This window comes from Mauremys reevesii, linkage group 3, assembly GCF_016161935.1.
Source record: "Mauremys reevesii isolate NIE-2019 linkage group 3, ASM1616193v1, whole genome shotgun sequence".
Lineage (NCBI taxonomy): Eukaryota > Metazoa > Chordata > Testudines > Geoemydidae > Mauremys > Mauremys reevesii.
The window spans coordinates 197,586,933-197,612,604 of record NC_052625.1 but is presented as its reverse complement, the minus strand read 5'-3'; the positions used below and the strand labels follow the sequence as shown (position 1 = coordinate 197,612,604).

General features: G+C 44.3%; 1 protein-coding gene and 1 long non-coding RNA gene across 4 annotated transcripts; one reads left to right on the top strand and one right to left on the bottom strand.

Moving 5' to 3' along the window:
* Positions 1-859: 859 nt before the first annotated feature.
* LOC120401897 lies at positions 860-14,636 on the top strand. The gene is made up of 4 exons (XR_005596819.1): positions 860-1,142; positions 7,025-7,067; positions 12,521-12,619; positions 14,268-14,636. It is a non-coding gene; the product is annotated as an uncharacterized LOC120401897 (long non-coding RNA).
* On the bottom strand, positions 6,339-25,518 carry LOC120401896 (antimicrobial peptide THP1-like). Of its 3 annotated transcripts, none has more exons than XM_039532130.1 (5): positions 25,426-25,518; positions 23,337-23,424; positions 7,958-8,081; positions 6,862-6,910; positions 6,339-6,540 (listed from the first exon to the last, which is right to left on the bottom strand). In XM_039532130.1, exons 2-5 carry the CDS (start codon positions 23,392-23,394, stop codon positions 6,529-6,531), a joined length of 243 nt encoding a protein of 80 aa, XP_039388064.1. In that variant the 5' UTR covers positions 23,395-23,424; positions 25,426-25,518; the 3' UTR covers positions 6,339-6,528. The 3 variants fall into 3 exon arrangements, 2 of the variants coding, with proteins under 2 accessions (XP_039388064.1, XP_039388065.1); XM_039532131.1 differs by lacking the exons at positions 23,337-23,424; positions 25,426-25,518 and adding exons at positions 9,401-9,488; positions 11,539-11,598; XR_005596818.1 differs by lacking the exons at positions 6,339-6,540; positions 6,862-6,910; positions 7,958-8,081 and adding exons at positions 17,853-18,047; positions 19,476-19,599.
* Positions 25,519-25,672: the final 154 nt, after the last annotated feature.

The window sequence follows — 25,672 nt, the reverse complement described above, 5'->3', positions numbered from 1 at the left end:
AGGCTGAGGAACTGTTTAATTGCAGTGTAGAGGTTTGGGCTTCGACTGGAACCCAGGCTCTAGGATGCTAAAAGGTGGGATTGTCCCACAGCTCGGGATGCAGCCCAAGTCTGGAAGTCTACATCGCAATTAAACAGCCCCTTGGCCTGAGGCCCAGGAGCCTGAGTCAGCTGACATGGACCAACCACAAGTGTCTAATTGCAGTGTAGACATTCCCTTAGACATAACAGCCCATAGCAAGGTCTCTAGTATCACCCAAACCAGTGCCTGCCACAGAGACAATGGAGACCAATTATCTCAGTTGTATCCCCTTTCATGCTTTGGGAGAATTCTTCCCCAGCCCCTTGTGGTGTGATATCTCCCATACCCTCCCCGAGCAGCACATTCAGGCAGGGTTTGAGGCTGGAAACAATTGGTTGCCTACACTGTGTTTTCATTTTAGCCTAGAAAAAACCACCATGAAAAACAAAAGAAAAGTCTCTAGGATAGAATGTAGGGTGTTTGTCTCCCCTATAGCTGTGTGTATGAGAAATCAAGGGAACAATTAAAAATTATATACGACAGACCCAGACCAGTTGGGTGCAGGAATCTGGTAGAAGGAAAACACACTGGATGAATAGTTTTCTGTTTCCTGAATGATCAGGGCAGGGGCTACCCCAGAGCAGTCAGAAAGGTGCTACAAGCAATGAAGTCAGGCAGACTCCATAAGACACCTGAAACCAAATAAGAACTGATTAGAAGCAATCAAGGGAAACAGACTAATCAGATCACCTGAAGCCCATTTAGAACCAGATGGGACTAGTTTAAAAGGAAGACCCTTCAGAGAGGCTGGCTAGTAGGAGCTAGGATGTGTGTTGTGAGAAGACTAGGAGAAAGAAAGTGTGCAGTAAAAGAGTCAGGAGAACAAGTGTGGTCAGGTACCAAGGAGGGGCCATTTGGGGATGTAGCCCAGGGAAGGGCTATAGCTCCAGTAGTATAGGAAAACTACCTGTTGCTGCAGCCAATTAGGGTCCCTGGGCTGGAACCCAGAGAAGAGGGTGGGCCTGGATTCCCCCCAACCTCTACACAAACGCTTCCTGAGAAAGAAGATAGGGGCTAAAGAGGGCTCTTACACCAAACCCATTGACTGGCTAATGATGAAGGTGGGTCAGTAAGCTGTAACCATTGCCTCTAGGAAGGGGAGAGAGGCTGCATTGAGGGTCACAGCAAACCTCTGAGGCAAACCCTAGCTGCCTAGAAGTGCAGGACACCCACCCACACACACCCTGAGGCACAGCTGGTGCTCTGCCTATATCTATAGGTATTACAAATAGAAAACTGGGGAAATAGATTGTAGTCAATACAAATTAGAAGTAATGAAGAGCAGAAATATGGTAAAAGAAACTAAGGCCATCAGAGAACTCCATGGCTGGCAGGGCCAAGATAACAAAGAGGGTTTTTTTAAATTATTTCAGGAAGAAAAGAGTCTAAAAATGGTATAGGACCATTACTCCTTGGAGATGGAAAAACAAATGCATAATGATGCAGAAAAAGCCAGAAGTGTTCAATACATGTTTCTTTTCTGTGTCTGGAAAGAAGGTTGGTGTATGCTGTGATACAGCATGGCCAGAGGACAGCAGGAGAGAGTTAGAAGGGAGCCTTATTCCCTGTAAGGGGAAGAAAGTTTGCTATAGATTAACTAGAGCACCTGAAGCCAATTAGAGCATCTGCAGTCAGTCACATGATATAAACCCCGGCTTCAATCAGACACTGTGGGAGTTGGAGCAGAAAGGATTGGTGTTGGAGCAGAGAACAGTTTGAAGAGAAGCAGAGGACAGTTTGGAGAAGTGCTGCGGTGGGCTAAGAAGTCCTAGACCCTAGGTATGGGGCACCTGGCTTGTGCAGAGGGAGGGCAGGAAGCCCCCCACAAGCTGAAGGGCAGGAGAGGGAAGTAGCCCAGGGGAAGGCACCGTCAGTTCAAGTGGTTCACCACTATCCTCAGGGCCCCTGGGCTGGGACCTGGAGTAGAGGGCGGGCCCAGGTCCCTCCCTCTCCACTCCCCTCCTCTAGGACTCTAGTGGGGCAGTTAATAATCCAATTCAGGGGCAAGACATGGTGCCCTGAACTCCCCCCCAAGAAGAGACAGTGCGAGACCCATCATAATAGTGCCGGCAATTTGCCACAATGCATATCACGTGACAAATGAGGCAATGCATTAGTAACTAAGGAAGATTTTAAAAACATCTACTAGAGAAATATATTTAACTGAGGATAAAATTGATGGATGACTCAAAATTTGGTGCAGTGGTAAATAATGTTGAGGACAGATCCTGAGTGATCTGGTTTGCTTGGTAAGCTGAGCCCAATAAAAAAATGCATTTTCATACAAACAAATGCAAGATTATACATGTAGCTAGAAGTAATGCAGTCCATACCTACAGAATGGGGGGCTGTATCCTGGAAAGCAGTGACTCTAAAAAGGATTTGGGATACAATAGAGAAGCTATGGTAAATGAGCTCCCAGTGTGATGCTATGGCAGAAAGGAATAATGTGATCTTGAGACATATGAACAGATGAGTAGGATGTTAGAGCAGGGAAGTGAAATTGTTCTGTATAGCACACTGATGAGATTGATACTGGAAAACTTTGTCTAGTTCTGTTGTCCACAATTCAGGAATGATGTTGATAAACTGGAGACAGTGCAGTGAAGACCCACAAGAATGATTAAAGAATTGGAAAAAATGCCTTAAAGTGATAGACTTAAGGAGCTCAATCTAGTTAGTTTAAGAAGAAGGTTAAGGGATCAGTTAATAGCAGTTTTAAAGTTCCTTTATGGGTAAGAAAAAAATCATAATGGGCTCTAGATTCTAGCAGACAAATGTTTGACAAGATCCAATGTCTTGAACTTGACAGTAGATGAACTCAGACTGGAAACACGGTGTTAATTTTTAACAGGGTAATTAACCGTTAGAACAATGTACCAAATGTGGTGCTGAATTCTTCATCACTCAGTCTCAGCAGTGACTGCTGTAAATCAGGAGGGACTCCACTGAAGCCATCCCAGCTACACAGGTGTAAAACTGGCACCTGGGAGATCAGAGTCAGCCCCATGATTTCCCCTAGAAGACTAGAATAATTTTACAAAATGGAAATATCTCAACCAATTGCCTGATCTCCCAAAAGCCTGTCCGATGTGGGCCTGTTCCAAGTGTCTGCCAGTGTGCCGCTGGGATCACTTGAGTGAGCTGAGCAGGGTTGGGCCCTTTCAGGGTGAGAGTCCACAAGATGCTGTAGTCAGTGATTTGCTGAAATCCCAACACGTTACACCAATGACGTGCTGCTCAGCCGCTCATTTGGTAATTCCATCACACAGAGCCGTCAGATGTGTCTGACAAATCCTGTTCACTCCATGTCCTGCTCCTGTCCATGGTTCCAGTATCCCCTCCATAGAGACTCTTTTCTTTTACCCTTTGATCTACCAGGGTAAAAGTGACTTCTGGGATAGGAATTCCCAGGATCACTCTCCTTCCCTTTTGTTAAAATGCTAGCCAGGAAGGATGGGGTTTGGATCAGTCACTAGAGGAGATTGAGAAAGTCAGGGCTGAGATCCAAGCTCAGCCACAGACTCCATGTGCGACTTTGGGCAAGTCACTCTGGGCCAGATTTGTAAAGGGCCAAAGGAGAAATCTGGGCCCTTTGTTTCTCTGGGCTGCAGCTCTTCCAGTGTCAAACAGGCTTAATAATACTTCACCTACCTCATCTATTTTGATTGTAAGCAGTTTGGAGCAGAGACCATCTTTTCCTGGGTACATGTACAGTGCCCAGCACAATGGGGCTCTGATCCAGGTTGAGGCCGCTAAGCAGGACGACACCAATAATAGTTGAAAATAAAATGTGAGCAAAAAGTAACCCCGCGCTGCATAACAACAATCAGTCATTGACCACATCCACCTGCATCATGGCAGACTCTTGGGACAGGCCCACAGAACAAGCTCACAGAGGAAAACTTATCAGATAATGTACCCACTGTGTTTGGCACAGGGTGGAATTCATGGCTGTTGCTCCAAAGCCCTCAAGCCAGCGTGAGACACCCAACATGTATCCTATGGAAGAAGTCAATTCTATCAGTTCCATTTGACATGCCCACCGCCTCAAAGCACCCTCCAGAGTCTTCACTGAATGGACAAACCCTCACACCCACTTCCCCAGCTACCAACTTCTGCCTGCACCCAAACAGCCTCAACCACCCCTCAGATGCCCAAACCATCTTAATCCCAACCCCACCTCCTCCTAATGCCAAGAGTCCCTAAAGCTACATCTACACTGGAAGTAGAGCTGTAATTTCAGCTAGCCACTAGAAGGAGGCATATAGGGTTTCAGATGGGATCATACTTAGGTTGCTAACCTGTTCCGCCACTTGCGCTGCCATGGCTACACTTCTGTTTGTGGTGCACGAGCTCAGTCAGAGCTTCTGAGAGCTGGAAATGCCACCTCCACCTCCAGTGTAGACACAGCCTTAGAGGATATGAGAACTGACAAACTGTGTACAACTGGGAAAGGGAGAGGTCATGGACTCATAATCCATAATCTATCTACTCTTCTAAAGCTTGGCCTGATTTCCTCTGTTCTCCTGCTTGTGGACAATGAAGTTTCAGAGCAAAAGGAAGGTCTAGGTAACAATGGAGCACCAGGAGTGAGTTACCCACACATAGGACAGTCAAGATGGGACTGAACCCAGTTCCTGTGATACCAGAAACAGCTAGTATTTGCAACAACTGCAAGAAGTAAAAATCTACCCATAAGAGCACATTGAAATCTACTGAGACATGTGAATCGTGGTTTATAAATACCCTTGAGTGGTATTAACATATGATTGGGGAGTTTTAGGATATTTCATTTTATTTTATGTTTATGTAGCGCCCCTCTCCACCTGGTTACCTCCTTTAATGCCAATCTGTTTACAGGTTTTGATGGGCAGGTCTGGGTTCTTTTGGATCCCACCACCCACTCAGCAGGGTGTATCTTCTTTCTTTTCTTTTCTATGAAATTATTTGGCGATGTCTCCACCCCCCTTGCTCCTTCCTGGCAGGGTCACCAGGGCAGCTTGGGTGGAAAAATCTACCTACAGAGTAATCCCCACTTACTTGCCAGATAGTTGGAGACTTCCAAGATATAACACAAACACACAAAAATATATTCAACACAATAATTACATTAAGCAGGAGACAAATACAACATAACAGGGTGAAACACTATTTTTAGGGTCACCGGTGCCCACACTGAAAATACTCGTGACTTGATGTAGCAAATGTAAAATTAGTGTCCCGTTGGTATGTGTACTTTGCTGGGGCCCTTGATGGTCTATAACCACAAAATTCTTCTCTGCAGTGGTTTAGCCGTGCGGCTGACTGGGTTCAGTACAGCCCAAAGGACCCACAAGTGGGAGGAGGTGGTAAATCTCTCCATAGGTGTAATATGCAGCGGGTTATAAAATCCTCAAACCCTCACTCCCTGGCTTGAGGACACAGTTCAGGGAGTAGGGGGTCCCCAAAACAAATTCCCTGATTAACTAACTAAAAGCTGGTGCGTTTGCAGACTCCATGAATGATCCCCAGGTTTGAAGATGACGCTGGACTCCTCAGTCACTGCAGAGGGGCTGCTGTCTGCTGGCAGGGATCCTACTCAGGAAGGAATCAGGCTGCGTGGGTCCCAGGATTTCCCATCACCACAAAGGGGTGCAGGGCTCAAGGTGTAGGGTTATACAACTACACAAACATCCAAACTGTAGCCTCCTACCCCAGCCTCCAGTCACACACTCAGCAGGCAGCTTCCTCGGACTAGCAGAACTGACCATGTGGGGACTGGTCTCACCTAGGCAGCTGGAGGGTGAACTCAGCCTGGCTGGGGAAATTTCCCAGCAAACGCTACAAATTGGGAATCATCAGCGGGGATGGAAAACCCCTGCTGAGGGATCTGCTGTCAGGTCCCTTGAGGCCTGTTCTCACGGGGAACCCTGCATGCAGGCCTGGGACTCACCAGCTCCCCACTCAGCCAGTCCTGCCCTTGCCCTGCCTGGCTCAGGACTGACTCCAAATTGGCTTCTCCCCTTTCCTGAACTCCCTGGGAGGGGCATCTCACTCCCTATTGGTTGCCGGGCAGACTCTGAGTTTGCCTTGGCTCCCCCTCCCTGAGCTGCCAGAGCTCCAGGAATCTAGGTAATCTCCTTGGGGGTTACATTTAATTTTAGAAAGATAAATCAGATGGATTTCAAAAGGACAAGAATGATAGAAACAGCCCCCTTGCCTCCCACCAACACACACACACACACTTCAGCATGATGCTTTCACACCAGCTTGCTTTTATTAAAAGGAGGTAACAAATCTTATATGGGTACTGAAAGGGCTCCCTTCTAAATATCTCCAGCTCACAAGGTTCTTTACAGCCCAAATGAACAGCAGCACGTCAGGGTTCCATTGAAGCAGGATCTGATGATTTTAGAAGCAAGTGGCTGTGTGCCAGATTCCCAGAGATCCTGCCTAGACAATCAGTCAGAAAACCTCCTGTACAAAGAAAACAGAATCAGATTTTTTGATGTTTTCCTACAGAACAAGGACAATATGATGCTTCATTTCAAATCAAATGGCATGGGAGTAATTACCCATTCACTGAATGGTGAATGAAGAGGTTCTTGGTTAACCCAAGCACAGGGAATCCATTGTCCCTACTGCAACACTCTGTTACAGCTGTGGTTTTCAACCAGGGGGTCAGCGCCCTGTAGGGGGGCCACGAGCAGGTTTCAGGGGGTCCACCAAAATAAACAGGGCTTCAGCCCCAGCTGACAGGCCACAGGGAAGGAATGCCACCTACACTCCCTGACTCACCTCAGAGGGCCTCCGAGCTTGTAGGTTATCACCAGCAACAGCTTTCCCACTGAGTCAGTAAAAGAAAAATAATATTCAGTTTTTCATTGTTGTATTTATATTATCCTTTTCTTTTTTATATTATATGTGTGTGTGTTTAACTATGTAATTATCAATTTAATAGATCTTTTAATCTACTGAAGATGCAGAAAACCAGTTGTGCACAGGTGGGTGGTGGAGTTTTTATAGCATGTTTGGGAGGGGAGGGGGGCTTCACACACATCAGTGAAAACCCCGTGTTACAGAGTTTCTAAGTGGATAGTTATATGTATCCAAATGGGAGAACAAGCTGCCTATACAGACCACACTATAGAAAAGCACAATTCACACTCATATAAACACTTGTTCTATTGAACACACCTTGTCTAGAGCTGAAGCTAAAATGAGACATACTTACTTAGGAGATAGAAAATTAAGTCTGAAAAAAATACAGGAAACTCCAATTCTACTTGAAGTCTGACTCTGTTCTGCAGCAGTTTAATGCTAGCAGCGCTGCCTGGTGAGATCATGGATCTCTGGGAACACTCAGTGAATTTGCCAAGAGATCAGCACTGCAGCTGGTCGCAAGCCCACTCCAGCCTAGGTCCCTGGCTCCCACTCTGCAGGCCCAAGAGGAGGTGCCAGTATCACATCTCTTTCCCTCAGTCTGGCATTTTAGTAGGCTGGAAACACTCTCACCCTCCCAATTGTTTCTCTACAACCTGTTCCTGCTGCAGCATTAATTTGACCAGCAGAACAGCCTCTATAACATATGGCACATGCAGTCAGCAACAAACAGAACAGGAATAAGACTGGCTGCAGAACTGCAAGGTGGCTGAATTAACTTTACAGAAGAACTTTCATGCTTAAAACATTCACATTCATTCTGTACAATGTTAACATTGTTGTCACCAAGATTTTTATAATTACCTCCCCTGGTTTGCAAAAGGGGGGAAATACAGGGCTAAGAGCTGAGATGCTTTAAGGACAGAAGGATTCATCAGCTCCTAAATGAAAAGAGAGTACTGAGCAGTTCTGCTCACACTGCAGGGTCTCCCTTATGGAACGCTGAGCCTACCTGCGACAGCAATGGCCAAAAAAGCATTTGTCAAGGTATATAGCATTGGTGGGACATCGCCAAAAGTTACATTCACCCCCACGGCGTCTACACGCTCTTTGGGTCACCAGAGCATGGGAGAAACCTGACAAAGAAAAAGAGCCTTAATCATCATTCTGCAATGCAGGGTAAATTACAGTTGTGATTCCAAGAAGACAGGCATTTCTCATTCACTGAGACCTGACCAAGTCTGCCCAATTATCTTCCAGTGCAAAAGTTGATCACAGCTTCAATACAATTTAGTGGTTGTTCAATGTTCAATGGCAGCCTCTAAGAAGAGAAAGGAGTGATTTAATTGAACATTGGCATTGACTTTCCAGCTGCAGATTTTAGAACCACAGCTCTGAGCATGGGCATCCTTCATTGCCCCATGCCTTTAAGGGATGGAAAGCAAGGGGCTGCCTGCATCTCTAACTTCCTTTGTGCCAGGGGTTTGGTTTGCATTCCCTCCGTTTCTGACAGTGATGTGCCAGGCAGTATCATCAATGCAATTTGGCTAAGTAGAGTTGAACTGCCTCAGCGGTGGGTTGCATGACTACAAAGATTTGAAAGAGATTGGCTTGAGAGAGTCCCTTCCAGGTCTGAACGCCTGCCCGTCACTGAGATTCTACAGAGATTTTCTTCACAAGACGCACTCAAGAATTGGTACTTCATGACTAATTGCCAGTGTTTCATTATACCCGATTGACCTGCTGTTTTGAAAAGGCAGCCCCAATGTGCACAGCCAAATCTTTTAGAATATTTAATTTAGAACATTAGTTTTGTGAAAACACAACAAATCTACAGCCAATGGATAGAAACTGAACCCCTACATGATGCATTGTCATGGCTGCAAACACTGTCCCAAACCCAGATGACATGTTGTTGTGGAAGGTTTTGAGACCCAGTGGGGCTAAGACACGGAGATGAATGGCTGCCATTTTGGAGATCTGAGTTCTGTGCCCAGCAACATAACCTCTGACTAGGACATGAGACCTGATTCATAAGAAGTCAGGTGGTGAAAAGCACAGAATTATTAACACAAGTCAGCAGCAGAAATTATATTTCAATTCATGGTCTAGTTCCTAGCCCTGTGCATCTTCTCCCAGAACCAAAGGTATATCAGTATCACATCCAGATTCTGTGATTGCCTGTTATAAGAAGGGTACATGGTGTGCAGATAGAATGGGGAGTGGCTCAAGCAGGAAGCCTCAGCAAGATCTGAAGAAAACAATAAGGGGACATGGATTTTTTTTGTTTGGACTGGTCATAATTCAGTCAAATCTGAATGTTTTTTCTTGGTGACAGGTGCAAGAGTGCCTAAGAAAAAGTAAGAACTTTTTCTACTTGAAAGTGTTAGACAACTTTAGTACAGGCTCCCCAATTTCCCTTTTTATCATTTGCTTGTTTTCTTTTACATCTTACCTGGGGCATCCATGAGCACCAAGAAGACAACAGCAAAGAGCAAGTAAAGAATCTTCATGGCTGAAGGTCGTCCGGGAACTGAGCGTCACTGGAGAGAAGAGACACCAAGATAGAGAGGTGACAGAGGACACTGAGACACTGGGGAATGTGACATGCTGAGCTGTACAGATATTGCTGTAATCAAAATAATATTGTAATGTGTGTTCTGATTATTATCCACACACCACCATAGATGACCTAGGAGGATTTCAGAGAAATATAATTTTATGAGGCAAGATACCTTTTAACAATAGATGTTTTATAAATAATTTTAATTCACCAATTACTTGCATTGAATTTCTCAGGGAAATCTCTTTTTCTTTAGCCAAAGTACAGAGTGGAGAAGTATTGCACATTTATGTGTTTTATTGTCCAAAATAGAATAGAAAACAATTAAGAAATTACAGAGAGCAAAATAAAGGTGTTTGGATGCTCATGTTTATGAAAATTCTACAAATTAATTAATCATGTGATGTTACAATTTACCAAAAAGATGATAAATCACATCAATTCATTTAAGGTGTTTTCTCAATCTTATTACCTAGGAAAACCTTATCCTGGTTCTTTACTATACTGGGGAGGTGACTTTGCTATCAACATTGAAGGAGGAATGCTTAAATGAAGATTCTTATTCATTTTGGATCAGTCTGTTTGACAATGAAATCATGGGAGTGCCTGTGTCACTCCAACCAAAGGAATCAGACAGATTACTTAAGTACTAAGACTGACAATTCAATTAGTTCTCACACATTAAGCCCTAGACATATAATGCAGATAATGGTTTAAATCAGCTAACACCAATGTAACTCAAATTTGGCCCAGATGTTCCTCCATCATGATGGGGAAGGGCAGGTTGCCAAATTTGAGTGAGTGGCATTGTGACACTGTATAATTACTGAATTCCTAGGAGGCTCAATGCTCCCACCTAGAAAATGTGTCTTGCCCCTCCCCCTCTGAGAACCTCTCATTTTGCAACTAGTCCAATTTCTCAGGAATTTTACCAGTAAACTTTGGGCTTAGGCCACTTTTACTAACCATTCAAATAGTGGAAACAATGTTTCCTTTACCAGCCAATTCAAAGCTTCTTCCTCTTTCTGTCAGTGTAGAGTGGAGAATTATTGCACAATGACAACTTTATATGATTAACACGGCACTTAAAAGCAATAAGCAATTACAGAAAGAAGAAAGGTGATTAGATTATTATCTTTATGCTATATTCCGGCACTCACGGAGATGGAGGAGGGAACCGGCTCCACTCCTCACTATCTGTACCTGCGCTTACAGAGCCCAGGGCTGACAGTGCTTGGAAGCACTGAAGCAGCACAAAAAAGGCTTCTGTCTCATGCAGAGACAGTCCCTCTTCCTGCATCTCTCCTTCCTTCCTTGCCCTTTTCTCTCCTCCACCCTCCTGTCTGCCTCCTTTCATTCCCTGCCCTCCTGCCTGCTCTCTGTCGCTGAACTCCTCTTCTGTCTCCACTGTCCTTTCTCTCCCTCAACCCTTCTCCTTTCAGTCTTCACCTTAAACTTCTTCTCTGTTTCTTTCTTGCCTGTTATCTCTCTCTCTCTCTCTCTCCTGCACCTTTTCTCTTCTCCGCTACCTTCTCCATCATCCCCCATCCACTCCCTTGTTCTTTGTCCTTATTCTTAACTCCAGAAATATCCCAAATTGTAGGTCCCAGAGGCTTAAGGTTAGTTCATCAATGGGTGATTAACTAACACAGGGCTGCAGGGGGGACACACTGTGAATTTGGATATCTAGGATTTCCCAGTAAAAGGAACTTGGATAACTGGAATTATTCTGTAGATGGTTTTAACTCAGGTATCTTTTAAATAACCAACTTTTCATTGAGAGTAAATGTAACATGTAGCTTTTTACTTCTCCATTCAAAGTGGCATGAAGGCATGTTCTCCAGCTCACCCTCTCAGAATCCTAAGTGGTTTCTCGAGATACCTAGAAATTTCACTCAGGTAGTTCACTCACTCAAGGGGTTATGACAACTGTGTTCTTCTCTTTCTGGATCTCACAGCCATCTTCCTAGACAGAACTTTAAAGGAAGAATTAAAAGGGTGATTATGAGAGAAGTTACTATAATACTTACCAGTGAGGGGGTGCTCTCTGAAGCTAGGTGATGACAGTCCTGCTCACTGTCTCCTTCGTCCAGATATTTCAGCTTCAGGGAGTGACACTTTGACCAAACCAGCCTGTTTTATACAGTTACTGAAGGCTTGTTTTCTTGGCAAAGCTGCTGTCAGCCAATCAGAAAGTGACTCCTGCTTCTGGGGGAGAATTGAATTGTCCAGCCACAATGTGGACGTTGGAATTCTTGCAGCTCTGTCTGCAGAAAATTCCATGGTCTTTGTGCAAAACATCTTGTGCCATCCCAGATTTTGTAAGACACGTTAGGCCTCTGTGGTTTGTGCAAAATGTCTTGGGACATATAACGAACTCCTGCTGGTTGAGCTCTGATCAACAACTTACTTCTGCAGGCCACTTCCCGGGGGCCACCCTGCAATGCGGTGCTTGGCCAACTTGACACAATTTCATGTCAAACCCTCAGTCTCAAGAATAATAGTCAAAAGTACAGACACAAACTGTGCCTACTGCTGCTAAGCACCTCACAGGGTTTGTCTCATTCACATGATTCAGGTAGGAGAGAAGAAGGTGTGATTGGGCTTCACACTCTGCCTAGGAAAATGTAAGAAAAATTGGTGATGAGCTACTCAGCCACTGATCCTCCACATCGAAAGGATTAAAAATAAGCTGCCTGAAATTTTGGATGCATGGTCCAATGGCTGAGGGTAATTTCAGGAACCTTTGGGGTGGGATCAGTTACAGCTGTTGGGAGATCATGTGACTAAATGAACTGCAGAAATCTTTTTCTTCTGTAAAATTGTTCTTGTCTTTTATGAACAGTCAGGAGCTTGATTCTGAGCTCACTTACTCCAGTTTACACTAGTAGAACTACGATGACTTCAGTAGAGTTACTCTTGGTTCATCAAAGTCAGTGTAACACAGTAAGATCTTAGAGTCACCTTGGCCTGATTTTGTTCTTTTTCTCGTTGTGGACAATGACGTTTTAGAGCAGAAGAAAGGGCTGGGTGAATGGAGCACCGTGGTGAGGGCCAGACACTGTACAATCAAGCTGTGACTGAACGCGGCTCCTCTGACACCACAAACTGGTAGGTTACATAATAACTGTATGAAATAAAGATCGGCTCAAAAGAGTTAACTGAAAAACATGCAGAGATGTGGAGACCATGGTCTATCAATACCCTGGTGTGGTATTAACATGTGAAAGGGACTTTTTAATTTAAATTACTTCAATTTTATTTTATTTTTAATTTTTTAAAAATAGATTAGATGGATTTCTAAAGGAGAAGAATGCTACAAACAGCCCCTTGCCTCCCACCAACACACACACACACTTCAGCATGATGATCTCACATCAATTTGCTTTTATTAAAAGAAGAGTAACAAAACTTATATGGTGATGCAAGGGCTCCCTTCTGGAATTTCTCCAGCTCAAAAGATTCTTTCAAGCCCAGATGATCAGCACTTCAGGATTCCACTGAAGCAGGATCCAAGGATTTTAGAAGCAAGTGGCTCGCTGCCACAATCCCAGAGATCCTGCCTAGACAATTAGTCACTCCATATACGTCTGCATGAATAATGAATACTCACATTTTTTGCTGTTTCCCATAGAACAAGAAGAATATGATGTTGGATTTCAAATCAAATGTCAGGGGACGAATTGCCCATTCACTGAATGATGTGTGAAGTGGGTTTGGGTTAACTCCAGCACAGCGAATCCATCGCCCCTACTGCAACAATCTATTATAGTGTTTTAACAGACATGGTATCTAAACTGCTGAACTGGCTGGCTACAAAAAAGCTATAGTTTAGAAAAGCACAACTCACACCCTTGTACAGTTGTTCTATCAAACACACCTTGTCTACAGCTGAAACTAAAATGACAGATCGGTATTTAGATGATAGATAACTAACTCTTAAAGAATGCAGGGAAATTCTAATTCTACCTGAAGCGTGACTCAGATCTGGTGGCAGTTCAGTGCTAGCAGCCCTGCCTGGTGATAGCACAGATCTCTGGATATGCTCAGTGAATTGGCTAAGAGAGCAGGGCACCCTAACCTAGGTCCCTAGCTCCCACTCTGCAGGCCCAAGGAGCTCACAGCTCCACATCTCTTGCCCCAATCTGCCTCTCTGGTGTTTTCGTGGGTGGGAAAGTCTCTCACCCTACCATCTCTTTCTCTAGGACTTGTTCCTGCTGCAATGTTAACGAGACCAGCTGAGCGGGCTCTATAATTTATGGCACGTACAGTCAGAAAGAAGCAGATCAGGAATAGGGCGGGCTGCAGATTTGCAATGTGGTTGAGTTAACTTTACAGAGGGACCTTCATGCTTAAACCAATTCAAATTCATTCAGAACAATGTCATCACTGATGTCACCCAAATTTTAAAAATTACCTGCCCTGGTTTGCAAAAGGGGGAAAATAAAGGCCTAAGAGCTGAGCAGCTATAAGGATTCATCAACTTTTAAATGGAAGGAGCATAATAAATATTTCTGTTCATGCCAGAGCGTTGCCCTTTTGGAATGTTGAACTTACCTTTGACAGCAAATGCCACTTGGATAGCACCTCCCAAGGTATTTAGTATTGCAGGGACATTGCCTTGGGAAACAGTCACCCACAGTTTGACTTTCTCCACAGAGACAGGACAGGGACACTCGACACTTCCCTGCCCAGCGGGGACACAAGAAACAGACACGCCAGCCTGGCTGGCCAGCTCAGTCCTCTTCTTTCCCCACAGGTGCTGATGCTCCACATGGATCCCCTCCAGCTTCAGAGAGGAACCCAAGCATCTGCCCTTAATTGACACATGGCTGCAGCGGTGATGACCACACCTGGATTTGGGAGGGGCTGGAGAATGAGGCTGTCACAGTTCAGGATGGACGAACTTCTCCAGATAAAATAACAATCTCACCCTGCACAAACAATAATAAACGCCTCCTCTTCCACTTCCTCTGCCAAAAAACCTCACCTTGGCCTCCTTTCAGAATCAACTGGATGTTGCAGTGAAACCTGACTGAAATTTGAGGAAGATTCACCTGCCCCCCTAATGCTCTAATGCCCTGCAGTTATTTAACCCAGGTTAAATTCTTCCATCAACCTAGATGCGTATACATCAGGGTTAGTCGCATAATTACAGTGCTCACAGTTGTTTGTTTTTCACACCCCAGAGCTCTGTAGCTATGTCAACCCAAATTTTCAGTGTAGACAAGGCCTATAGTGGGATAATTACACAGGTATAGATATGCCAGTAAATCTCGTATGTAGAAAAGCCCTTAGTTCAGTGTGTTCTTCTCTCTGTACATGCTGAAGCATTATGAAATTCCACCTCTGGACAGGTCAGAGCCTGAGGCCTAATGCCTGAGGGGGGACCAAAAGACCCATGAGGGGTCAGAGGTGCCAGCAGTCCCATAACTCTGACATCCATCATAGAACTTTTTGAATTTTTCTTACATTTTCCTAGCCAGACTGTGAGCCCCATCACTTCTGAGTCGTTCCTCCTTGAATCATGTGACTGAGACGAACCTTGAGAGGTGATTTCAGCAGCATCCCCCATTGGCTTTGCCGGGCATGACACATCAACAGGTCGTGTCTTTACTGTCATAGTTATGGTGAGGATTTGCATGGCAAAAAAGCATGGAAAACATCACAGCTTGGCTCTAGTGAAATCTGTTCTATTTATCACATTAGTTTTACAACTCCCACAGGTTCATGGCACTCAGGATTATCTATGGTATTAACTTGATTTTTGGTTTTTAAAAGAATATGAAAACTCCATGTTATTATAGAAAAACAGCAGGAAAAAAACAAAATCAATCAACAAACAAACATATAACCCTCCACCTTGTACACACATAGAATACTGATAAAAATGCTACAGAATAGATACACACAACCCTGTTTCTGCCTAGTCACTCTCCAGGCAGTGCTGTTTGCTGCAATTTTTATCTGCACTAAGCATCTCTCCAAAGCCCGTTGAAGCCACTGGGAGACTTTCCATTGACTACAAACAACTTTGGACCAGGCTGTAGATGTTTGCCAGGTATAAATATTCATATTGTAACTTCTTCAAGACAGCAGGGACCTGTAAATTTCATTTTTCATGTCACATTCTCTGGTGCTGGATAGATAATAATCATTATACTTATAAACAGCATGCAAAGGACATTTTAAATATCGCTTGGATCAAAACAAGAGTTCCTCAGCTCAATACTTCATCATCTCTGTGCCCTAAATACAGATGCTCTCTGGCTCCTCTCTATCTTTATCTATTTTTGTCATCTTAAATTTGCACTATGTTAATAGGAAGGATGGAAAAGAAGAGGGGAGAGAGAGAAAATCTACGGTAATTTCCAGAGTAGAGAGTCAGGGAGCAGGGGAGACCCATTTTCAGAAGTCTGGCATTTACCCAGTGAGCTGGATAGGCAGGCAGTTCACATGTTTAGTTAGATATGATTATCCCTGTTAAACCTCTGTAACAGAATGTTGCAATAGGGAAAATGAATTATCTGTGCAGGAGGTAACAGGGAATGTCAGCACTCACCGTTCAGTGACTGGCCAATTCCTGTTGTACCTTTTGATCAGAAATCAACCGTCCCATTTACCCTCTTCTTATGGATCTCAATCAAAAATGTGAGGTCTGGTCTACACTGCTGGACAATGTTAGGTCAAAGTTGGCTGATTTGAATGGACCGGGTTCTCCATGTGCCTGCACCTAAATTTCTCTCCCACCGATGTGAGCACTCTAAAGCTCCAATATAGTAACTCCACCTCCCTGAGAGACTCTTGAGCCATGGTCGAGGTGTAGAAGTAAACGCAGAACAAGTGTAGACCCTACATTACCTAAGTTGACCCTAACAGTCCTCCAGCAGCTGTCCCTCAATAGCTGACACTGATTGCACTGGTCACAGCTGTAAACTCCATTGTCTAGGATCACATAATTTGGAAGTCCCCCACTCCCCTTAATCCCCCCTCCCGTACAGTTTTGAAATGGTTGTGCATTTCCTGGTTTCCTGGCTGTGCATCTTGCTGAGCACATCTCTATCTGCTCCCTGTTGCTGTGCACAACTGCCTAGCTGACCATGCCAGCTACATGCTCCAGGCATGTTCTTGGCTGGTCTGGACAGGTGATATTGGGTCTCCTGGGCATGTCTTGAGAAGATGCTATGAAAGCACAGCTACAGACCAGTCACAGAAACATGGATATCTATGAGCAGATTGCTCAGGGGATACTGAAGAAGGGGTACAGCAGGGACCAGCAGAAGTGCTGCATGAAAGCCAAGGAGCTGCATTAGGCATACCAGAAGGCCAGGGAGACCAACAATAGATGTATTGCCGAGGCGCAGACCTGCCACTTTTACAAAGAGCTGCATGCCATACTTGGGGGGCTACATACCACCATCCCACAGAACACTGGGGATACCTCCTAGGAACCCGAATCACTTGCTCCTGGTGTGAACAGCAAGGAGGAGAGGAGGGTGGAGGACATGCGACAGGGAAGTCCAGCTGTGCCACCAGCCAAGACCTGTTTGAGACACCTCTGCAGTCTAGCCAATCCTAGTGGTTGAGCATGTGTGAGCCCCATGAAAGGGAAGAAGGTCTAGGTGCAATGGAGCACTAGGAGTGGGTTACTCACACATTGTACAGTCGAGATGGGACTGAACCCAGTTCATGTGATACCAGAAACAGCTAAAAGAACAGGAGTACTTGTGGCACCTTAGAGACTAACACATTTATTTCAGCATGAGCTTTGGTGAGCTACAGCTCACTTCTTCGGATGCATAGAATGGAACACACAGACAGGAGATATTTATACATACAGAGAACATGAAAAGGTAGACTCTTTCTCTTGGTATGCATACTTCCACCTTTTCATGTTCTCTGTATGTATAAATATCTCCTGTCTGTGTGTTCCATTCTATGCATCCGAAGAAGTGAGCTGTAGCTCACCAAAGCTCATGCTGAAATAAATTTGTTAGTCTCTAAGGTGCCACAAGTACGCCTGTTCTTTTTGCGGATACAGACTAACACGGCTGCTACTCTGAAACCAGAAACAGCTAGTATTTGCAACAACTGGAAGAAATAAAAATCTACCCATAAGAGCACATTGAAATCTACCGAGATATGAGAATCATGGTTTATAAATACCCTTGAGTAGTATTAACATATGATTGGGAATTTTTAGGGTATATAATTTTATTTTATGTTTAAATTTAGAAAGATAAATCAGATGGATTTCAAAAGGACAAGAATGATAGAAACAGCCCCCTTGCCTCCCACCAACACACACACACACACACACTTCAGCATGATGCTCTCACACCAGCTTGTTTTTATTGAAAGGAGAATAACAAATCTTATATGGGCTCCATTTTAAATTTCTCCAGCTCACAAGGTTCTTTACAGCCCAAGTGAACAGCAACACTTCAGGGTTCCATTGAAGCAGGGTCTGATGATTTTAGAAGCAAGTGGCTGTCTCCGCGATTCCCTGAGATCCTGCTTAGACAATCAGCCAATAGGTCTGTACAAAGAAAAGAGAATCAGTTTTTTTGATGTTTTCCTACAGAACGAGGACAATACGATGTTTCATTTCAAATCGAATGGCATGGGAGTAATTACCCATTCACCGAAAGGTGAATGAAGAGGTTCTTGGTTAACCCAAGCACAGGGAATCCATTGTTCCTACTGCAACACTCTGTTACAGCCGTGGTTCTAAACCAGGGGGTCAGGGCCCTGTAGGGGGGCCATGAGCAGGTTTCAGGGGGTCCACCAAAATAAACAGGGCTTCAGCCCCAGGTGGCAGGCCTCAGGGAAGGAATGCCACCTACACTCCCTGACTCACCTCCGAGGGCCACCCAGCCAGTGGGTTATCACCAGCAACAATTTTCCCACTGAGTCAGTAAAACAAAAATAATATTCAGCTTTTCATTGTTGTACCTATGTTATCCTTTTCTTTTTTATATTACAGTATATACTGTATGTGTGTGTCTTGAATTGTATAACTATCAATTTAATACAGCTTTTAATCTACTGAAGATGCAGAAAACCAGTTGTGCACAGGTGGGTGGTGGAGTTTTTATAGCATGTTTGGGGGAAGGAGGAGGGCTTCACCCACATTGCTGAAAACCCCGTGTTACAGAGTTTCTAAGTAGATAGTTTTATGTATCCAAATGAGAGAACTAGCTGCCTATACAGACCACACTATAGAAAAGCACAATTCATACCCATGTAAACACTTGTTCTGTTGAACACACCTTGCCTACAGCTGAAGCTAAAATGAGACATACTTACTTAGGAGATAGAAAATTAAGTCTGAAAAAAATACAGGAAACTCCAATTCTACTTGAAGTCTGACTCTGTTCTGCAGCAGTTTAATGCTAGCAGCGCTGCCTGGTGAGATCATGGATCTCTAGGAACACTCCGTGAATTGGCCAAGAGATCAGCACTGCAGCTGGTCGCAAGGCCACTCCAGCCTAGGTCCCTGGCTCCCACTCTGCAAATCCAAGGAGGGGCCAGTATCACATCTCTTGCCCTCAAACTGGCATTTTAGTAGGCTGGAAACACTCTCACCCTCCCAATCGTTTCTCTACAACCTGTTCCTGCTGCAGCATTAATTTGACCAGCTGAACAGCCTCTATAACTTATGGCACATACAGTCAGCAACAAACAGAACAGGAATAGGACTGGCTGCAGATCTGCAAGGTGGCCAAATTAACTTTACAGAAGAACCTTCATGCTTAAAACATTCACATTCATTCTGAACAATGTTAACATTGTCGTCACCAAGATTTTTATAATTACCTCCCCTGGTTTGCAAAAGGGGGGAAATACAGGGCTAAGAGCTGAGATGCTTTAAGGACAGAAGGATTCATCAGCTCCTAAATGAAAAGAGAGTACTGAGCAGTTCTGCTCACACTGCAGGGTCTCCCTTATGGAACGCTGAGCTTACCTTTGACAGCAATGGCCAAAATAGCATTTGTCAAGGTACATAGCATTGGTGGGACATCGCCAAAAGTAACATTCACCCCAAAGGCGTCTACACCCTTTTCGGGTCACCACAGCATGGGAGAAACCTGACAAAGAAAAAGAGCCTTAATCATCATTCTGCAATTCAGGGTAAATTACAGGTGTGATTCCAAGAAGACAGGCATTTCTCATTCACTGAGACCTGACCAAGTCTGCCCAATTATCTTCCAGTGCAAAAGTTGATCACAGCTTCAATACAATTTCAGTGGTTGTTCAATGTTGAATGGCAGCCTCTAAGAAGAGAATGGAGTGATTTAATTAAACATTGGCATTGACTTTCCAGCTGAAGATTTTAGAACCACAGCTCTGAGCATGGGCATCCTTCATTGCCCCATGCCTTTAAGGGATGGAAAGCAAGGGGCTGCCTGCATCTCTAACTTCCTTTGTGCCTGGGGTTTGGTTTGCATTCCCTCAGTTTCTGACAGTGATGTGCCAGGCAGTATCATCAATGCAATTTGGCTAAGTAGAGTTGAACTGCCTCAGCGGTGGGTTCATAGAATCATAGAATCTCAGGGTTGGAAGGGACCTCAGGAGGTCATCTAGTCCAACCCCCTGCTCAAAGCAGGGCCAAACCCAACTAAATCATCCCAGCCAGGGCTTTGTCAAGCCTGACCTTAGAAACCTCTAAGGAAGGAGATTCCACCACCTCCCTAGGTAACCCAGTCCAGTTCTTCACCACCCTACTAGTGAAAATTTTTTTCCTAATGTCCAACCTAAACCTCCCCCTCTGCAACATGAGACCATTACTCCTTGTTCTGTCATCTTCTACCACTGAGAACAGTCTAGATCCATCCTCCTTTGGAACCCCCTTTCAGGTAGTTGAAAGCAGCTATCAAATCCCCCCTCATTCTTCTCTTCTGCAGACTAAACAATCCCAGTTCCCTCAACCTCTCCTCATAAGTCATGTGCTCCAGCCCCCTAATCATTTTTGTTGCCCTCCGCTTGACTCTCTCCAATTTGTCCACATCCTTCTTGTAGTGTGGGGCCCAAAACTGGACACAGTACTCCAGATGAGGCCTCACCAGTGCTGAGTAGAGGGGAATGATCACATCCCTCGATCTGCTGGAAATGCTCCTACTTATACAACCCAAAATGCCATTAGCCTTCTTGGCAACAAGGGCACACTGTTGACTCATATTCAGCTTTTTGTCCACCATAACCCCTAGGTCCTTTTCTGCAGAACTGCTGCCCAGCCATTCGGTCCCTAGTCTATAGCAGTGCATGGGATTCTTCCATCCTAAGTGCAGGACTCTGCACTTGTCCTTGTTGAACCTCATCATATTTCTTGTGGCCCAATCCTCTAATTTGTCTAGGTCCCTCTGTATCCTATCCCTACCCTCCAGCGTATCAACCACTCCTCCCAGTTTAGTGTCATCTGCAAACTTGCTAAGGGTGCAGTCCACACCATCCTCCAGATTGTTAATGAAGATATTGAATAAAACCGGCCCCAGCACCGACCCTTGGGGCACTCCACTTGATACCGGCTGCCAACTAGACATGGAACCATTGATCACTACCCGTTGAGCCCAACCATCTAGCCAGTTTTCTATCCACCTTACCGTCCATTCATCCAGCCCAGACTTCTTTAACTTGCTGGCAAGAATACTGTGGGAGACTGTATCAAAAGCTTTGCTAAAGTCCAGAAATAGCACATCCACTGCTTTCCCCTCATCCACAGAGCCAGTTATCTCATCATAGAAGGCAATTAGGTTAGTCAGGCATGCCTTGCCCTTGGTGAATCCATGCTGACTGTTCCTGATCACTTTCCCCTCCTTTAAGTGGTTCAGGATTGATTCCTTGAGGACCTGTTCCATGATTTTTCCAGGGACTGAGGTGAGACTAACTGGCCTGTAGTTCCCTGGATCTTCCTTCTTCCCTTTTTTAAAGATGGGCACTACATTAGCTTTTTTCCAGTCGTCCGGGACCTCCCCCGCTCACCATGATTTTTCAAAGATAATGGCCAATGGCTCTGCAGTCTCATCGGCCAACTCCTTTAGCACCCTCGGATGCAGCGCATCCGGCCCCATGGACTTGTGCTCGTCCACCTTTCCTAAATAGTCCCAAACTACTTCTTTCTCCACAGAGAGCTGGTCACCTCCTCCCCATACCGTGCTGCAGAGTGCAGCTGTCTGGGAGCTGACCTTGTCTGTGAAGACAGAGGCAAAAAAAGCATTTAGTACACTAGCTTTCTCCACATCCTCTGTCACTAGGGTCCCTCCCTCATTCAGCAAGGGGCCCACACTTGCCTTGACTTTCTTCTTGTTGCTAACATACCTAAAGAAACCCTTCTTGTTACTCCTAACATCTCCGGCTAGCTGCAACTCCAAGTGTGATTTGGCCTTCCTAATTTCACTCCTGCATGCCTGAGCAATACTTTTATACTCCTCCCTGGTTATTTGTCCAATCTTCCACTTCTTGTAAGCTGTTTTCTTGTGTTTAAGACGAGCAAGGATTTCACTGTTAAGCCAAGCTGGTCGCTGCCATATTTACTTCTCTTCCTACACATTGGGATGGTTTGCTCCTGCAACCTCAATAAGGTTTCTTTAAAATACAGCCAGCTTTCCTCGATTCCTTTCCCTGTCATGTTATTCTCCCAGGGGACCTTGCCCATCAGTTCCCTGAGGGAGTCAAAGTCTGCTTTTCTGAAGTCCAGGGTCTCTGTTCTACTGCTCTCCTTTCTTCCTTGTATCAGGATCCTGAACTCGACCATCTCATGGTCACTGCCTCCCAGGTTCCCATCCACTATTGCTTCCTCTACTATTTCTTCCCTGTTTGTGAGCAGCAGGTCAAGAAGAGCTTTTCCCCTAGTTGGTTCCTCCAGCACTTGCACCAGGAAATTGTCCCCTACACTTTCCAGAAACTTCCTGGATTGTCTGTGCACTGCTGTATGATTACAAAGATTTGAAAGAGATTGGCTTGAGAGAGTCCCTTCCAGGTCTGAACGCCTGCCCGTTTCTGAGATTCTACAGAGATTTTCTTCACAAGACGCACTCAGGAATTGGTACTTCATGACCAATTGCCAGTGTTTCATTATACCCGATTGACCTGCTATTTTGAAAAGGCAGCCCCAATGTGCACAGCCAAATCTTTTAGAATATTTAATTTAGAACATTTGTTGTGTTTTCACAAAACTATCTACACCCAATGGATAGAAACTGAACCCCTACATGATGCATTGTCATGGCTGCAAACACTGTCCCAAACCCAGATGACATCATTTCTCAAAACAAAGCCAAACATGTTGTTGTGGAAGGTTTTGAGACCCAGTGGAGCTAAGACACGGAGATGAATGGCTGCCATTTTGGAGATCTGAGTTCTGTGCCCAGCAACATAACCTCTGATTAGGACATGAGACCTGATTCATAAGAAGTCAGGTGGTGAAAAGCACAGAATTATTAACACAAGTCAGCAGCAGAAATTATATTTCAATTCATGGTCTAGTTCCTAGCTCTGTGCATCTTCTCCCAGAACCAAAGGTATATCAGTATCACATCCAGATTCTGTGATTGCCTGTTATAAGAAGGGTACATGGTGTGCAGATAGAATGGGGAGTGGCTCAAGCAGGAAGCCTCAGCAAGATCTGAAGAAAACAATAAGGGGACATGGATTTTTTTTGTTTGGACTGGTCATAATTCAGTCAAATCTGAATCTTTTTTTCTTGGTGACAGGTGCAAGAGTCCCTAAGAAAAAGTAAGAACTTTTTCTACTTGAAAGTGTTAGACAACTTTAGTACAGGCTCCCCAATTTCCCTTTTTATCATTGCTTGTTTTCTTTTACATCTTACCTGGGGCATCCATGAGCACCAAGAAGACAACAGCAAAGAGCAGGTAAAGAATCTTCATGGCTGAAGGTCGTCCGGGAACTGAGCGTCACTGGAGAGAAGAGACACCAAGATAGAGAGGTGACAGAGGACACTGAGACACTGGGGAATGTGACATGCTGAGCTGTACAGATATTGCTTTAATCAAAATAATATTTTAATGTGTGTTCTGATTATTATTCACACACCACCATAGATGACCTAGGAGGATTTCAGAGAAATACAGTTTTATGAGGCAAGATACCTTTTAACAATAAATAATGTTTTATAAATAATTTTAATTCACCAATTACTTGCATTGAATTTCTCAGGGAAATCTCTTTTTCTTTAGCCAAAGTACAGAGTGGAGAATTATTGCACATTTACATGTTTTATTGCCCAAAATAGAATAGAAAACAATTAAGAAATTACATAGAGCAAAATAAAGGTGTTTGGATGCTCATGTTTATGAAAATTCTACAAATTAATTAATCATGTAATGTTACAATTTATCTCAATCTTGTTACCTAGGAAAACCTTATCCTGGTTCTTTACTATACTGGGGAGGTGACTTTGCTATCAACATTGAAGTAGGAATGCTTAAATGCAGATTCTTATTCATTTTGGATCAGTCTGTTTGACAATGAAATCATGGGAGTGCCTGTGTCACTCCAACCAAAGGAATCAGACAGATTACTTAAGTACTAAGACTGACAATTCAATTAGTTCTCACACATTAAGCCCTAGACATATAATGCAGATAATGGTTTAAATCAGCTAACACCAATGTAACTCAAATTTGGCCCAGATGTTCCTCCATCATGATGGGGAAGGGCAGCTGGGCCAAATTTGAGTGAGTGGCATTGTGACACTGTATAATTACTGAATTCCTAGAAGGCTCAATGCTCCCACCTAGAAAATGTGTCTTGCCCCTCCCCCTCTGAGAACCTCTCATTTTGCAACTAGTCCAATTTCTCTGGAATTTTACCAGTAACCTTTGGGCTTAGGCCACTTTTGCTAAACATTCAAATAGTGGAAACAATGTTTCCTTTACCAGCCAATTCAAAGCTTCTTCCTCTTTCTGTCAGTGTACAGTGGAGAATTATTGCACAATGACAACTTTATATGATTAACACGGCAGTTAAAAGCAATAAGAAATTACAGAAAGAAGAAGAAAGGTGATTAGATTATCATCTTTATGCTATATTCCGGCACTCACGGAGATGGAGGAGGGAACCGGCCCCACTCCTCACTATCTGTACCTGCGCTTACAGAGCCCAGTGCTTGGAAGCACTGAAGCAGCACAAAAAAGGCTTCTGTCTCATGCAGAGACAGTCCCTCTTCCTGCATCTCTCCTTCCTTCCTTGCCCTTTTCTCTCCTCCACCCTCCTGTCTGCCTCCTTTCATTCCCTGCCCTCCTGCCTGCTCTCTGTCGCTGAACTCCTCTTCTGTCTCCACTGTCCTTTCTTTCCCTCAACCCTTCTCCTTTCAGTCTTCACCTTAAACTTCTTCTCTGTTTCTTTCTTGCCTATCTCTCTCTCTCTCTCCCGCACCTTTTCTCTTCTCCGCTACCTTCTCCATCATCCCCCATCCACTCCCTTGTTCTTTGTCCTTATTCTTAACTCCAGAAATATTCCCAAATTGTAGGTCCCAGAGGCTTAAGGTTAGTTCATCAATGGGTGATTAACTAACACAGGGCTGCAGGGGGGACACACTGTGAATTTGGATATCTAGGATTTCCCAGTAAAAGGAACTTGGATAACTTGAATTATTCTGTAGATGGTTTTAACTCAGGTATCTTTTAAATAACCAACTTTTCATTGTGAGTAAATGTAACGTGTAGCTTTTTACTTCTCCATTCAAAGTGGCATGAAGGCATGTTCTCCAGCTCACCCTCTCAGAATCCTAAGTGGTTTCTCAAGATACCTAGAAATTTCACTCAGGTAGTTCACTCACTCAAGGGATTATGACAACTGTGTTCTTCTCTTTCTAGATCTCACAGCCATCTTCCTAGACAGAACTTTAAAGGAAGAATTAAAAGGGTGATTATAAGAGAAGTTACTATAATACTTACCAGAGAGGGGGTGCTCTCTGAAGCTAGGTGATGACAGTCCTGCTCACTGTCTCCTTCGTCCAGATATTTCAGCTTCAGGGAGTGACACTTTGACCAAACCAGCCTGTTTTATACAGTTACTGAAGGCTTGTTTTCTTGGCAAAGCTGCTGTCAGCCAATCAGAAAGTGACTCCTGCTTCTGGGGGAGAATTGAATTGTCCAGCCACAATGTGGACGTTGGAATTCTTGCAGCTCTATCTGTGGAAAA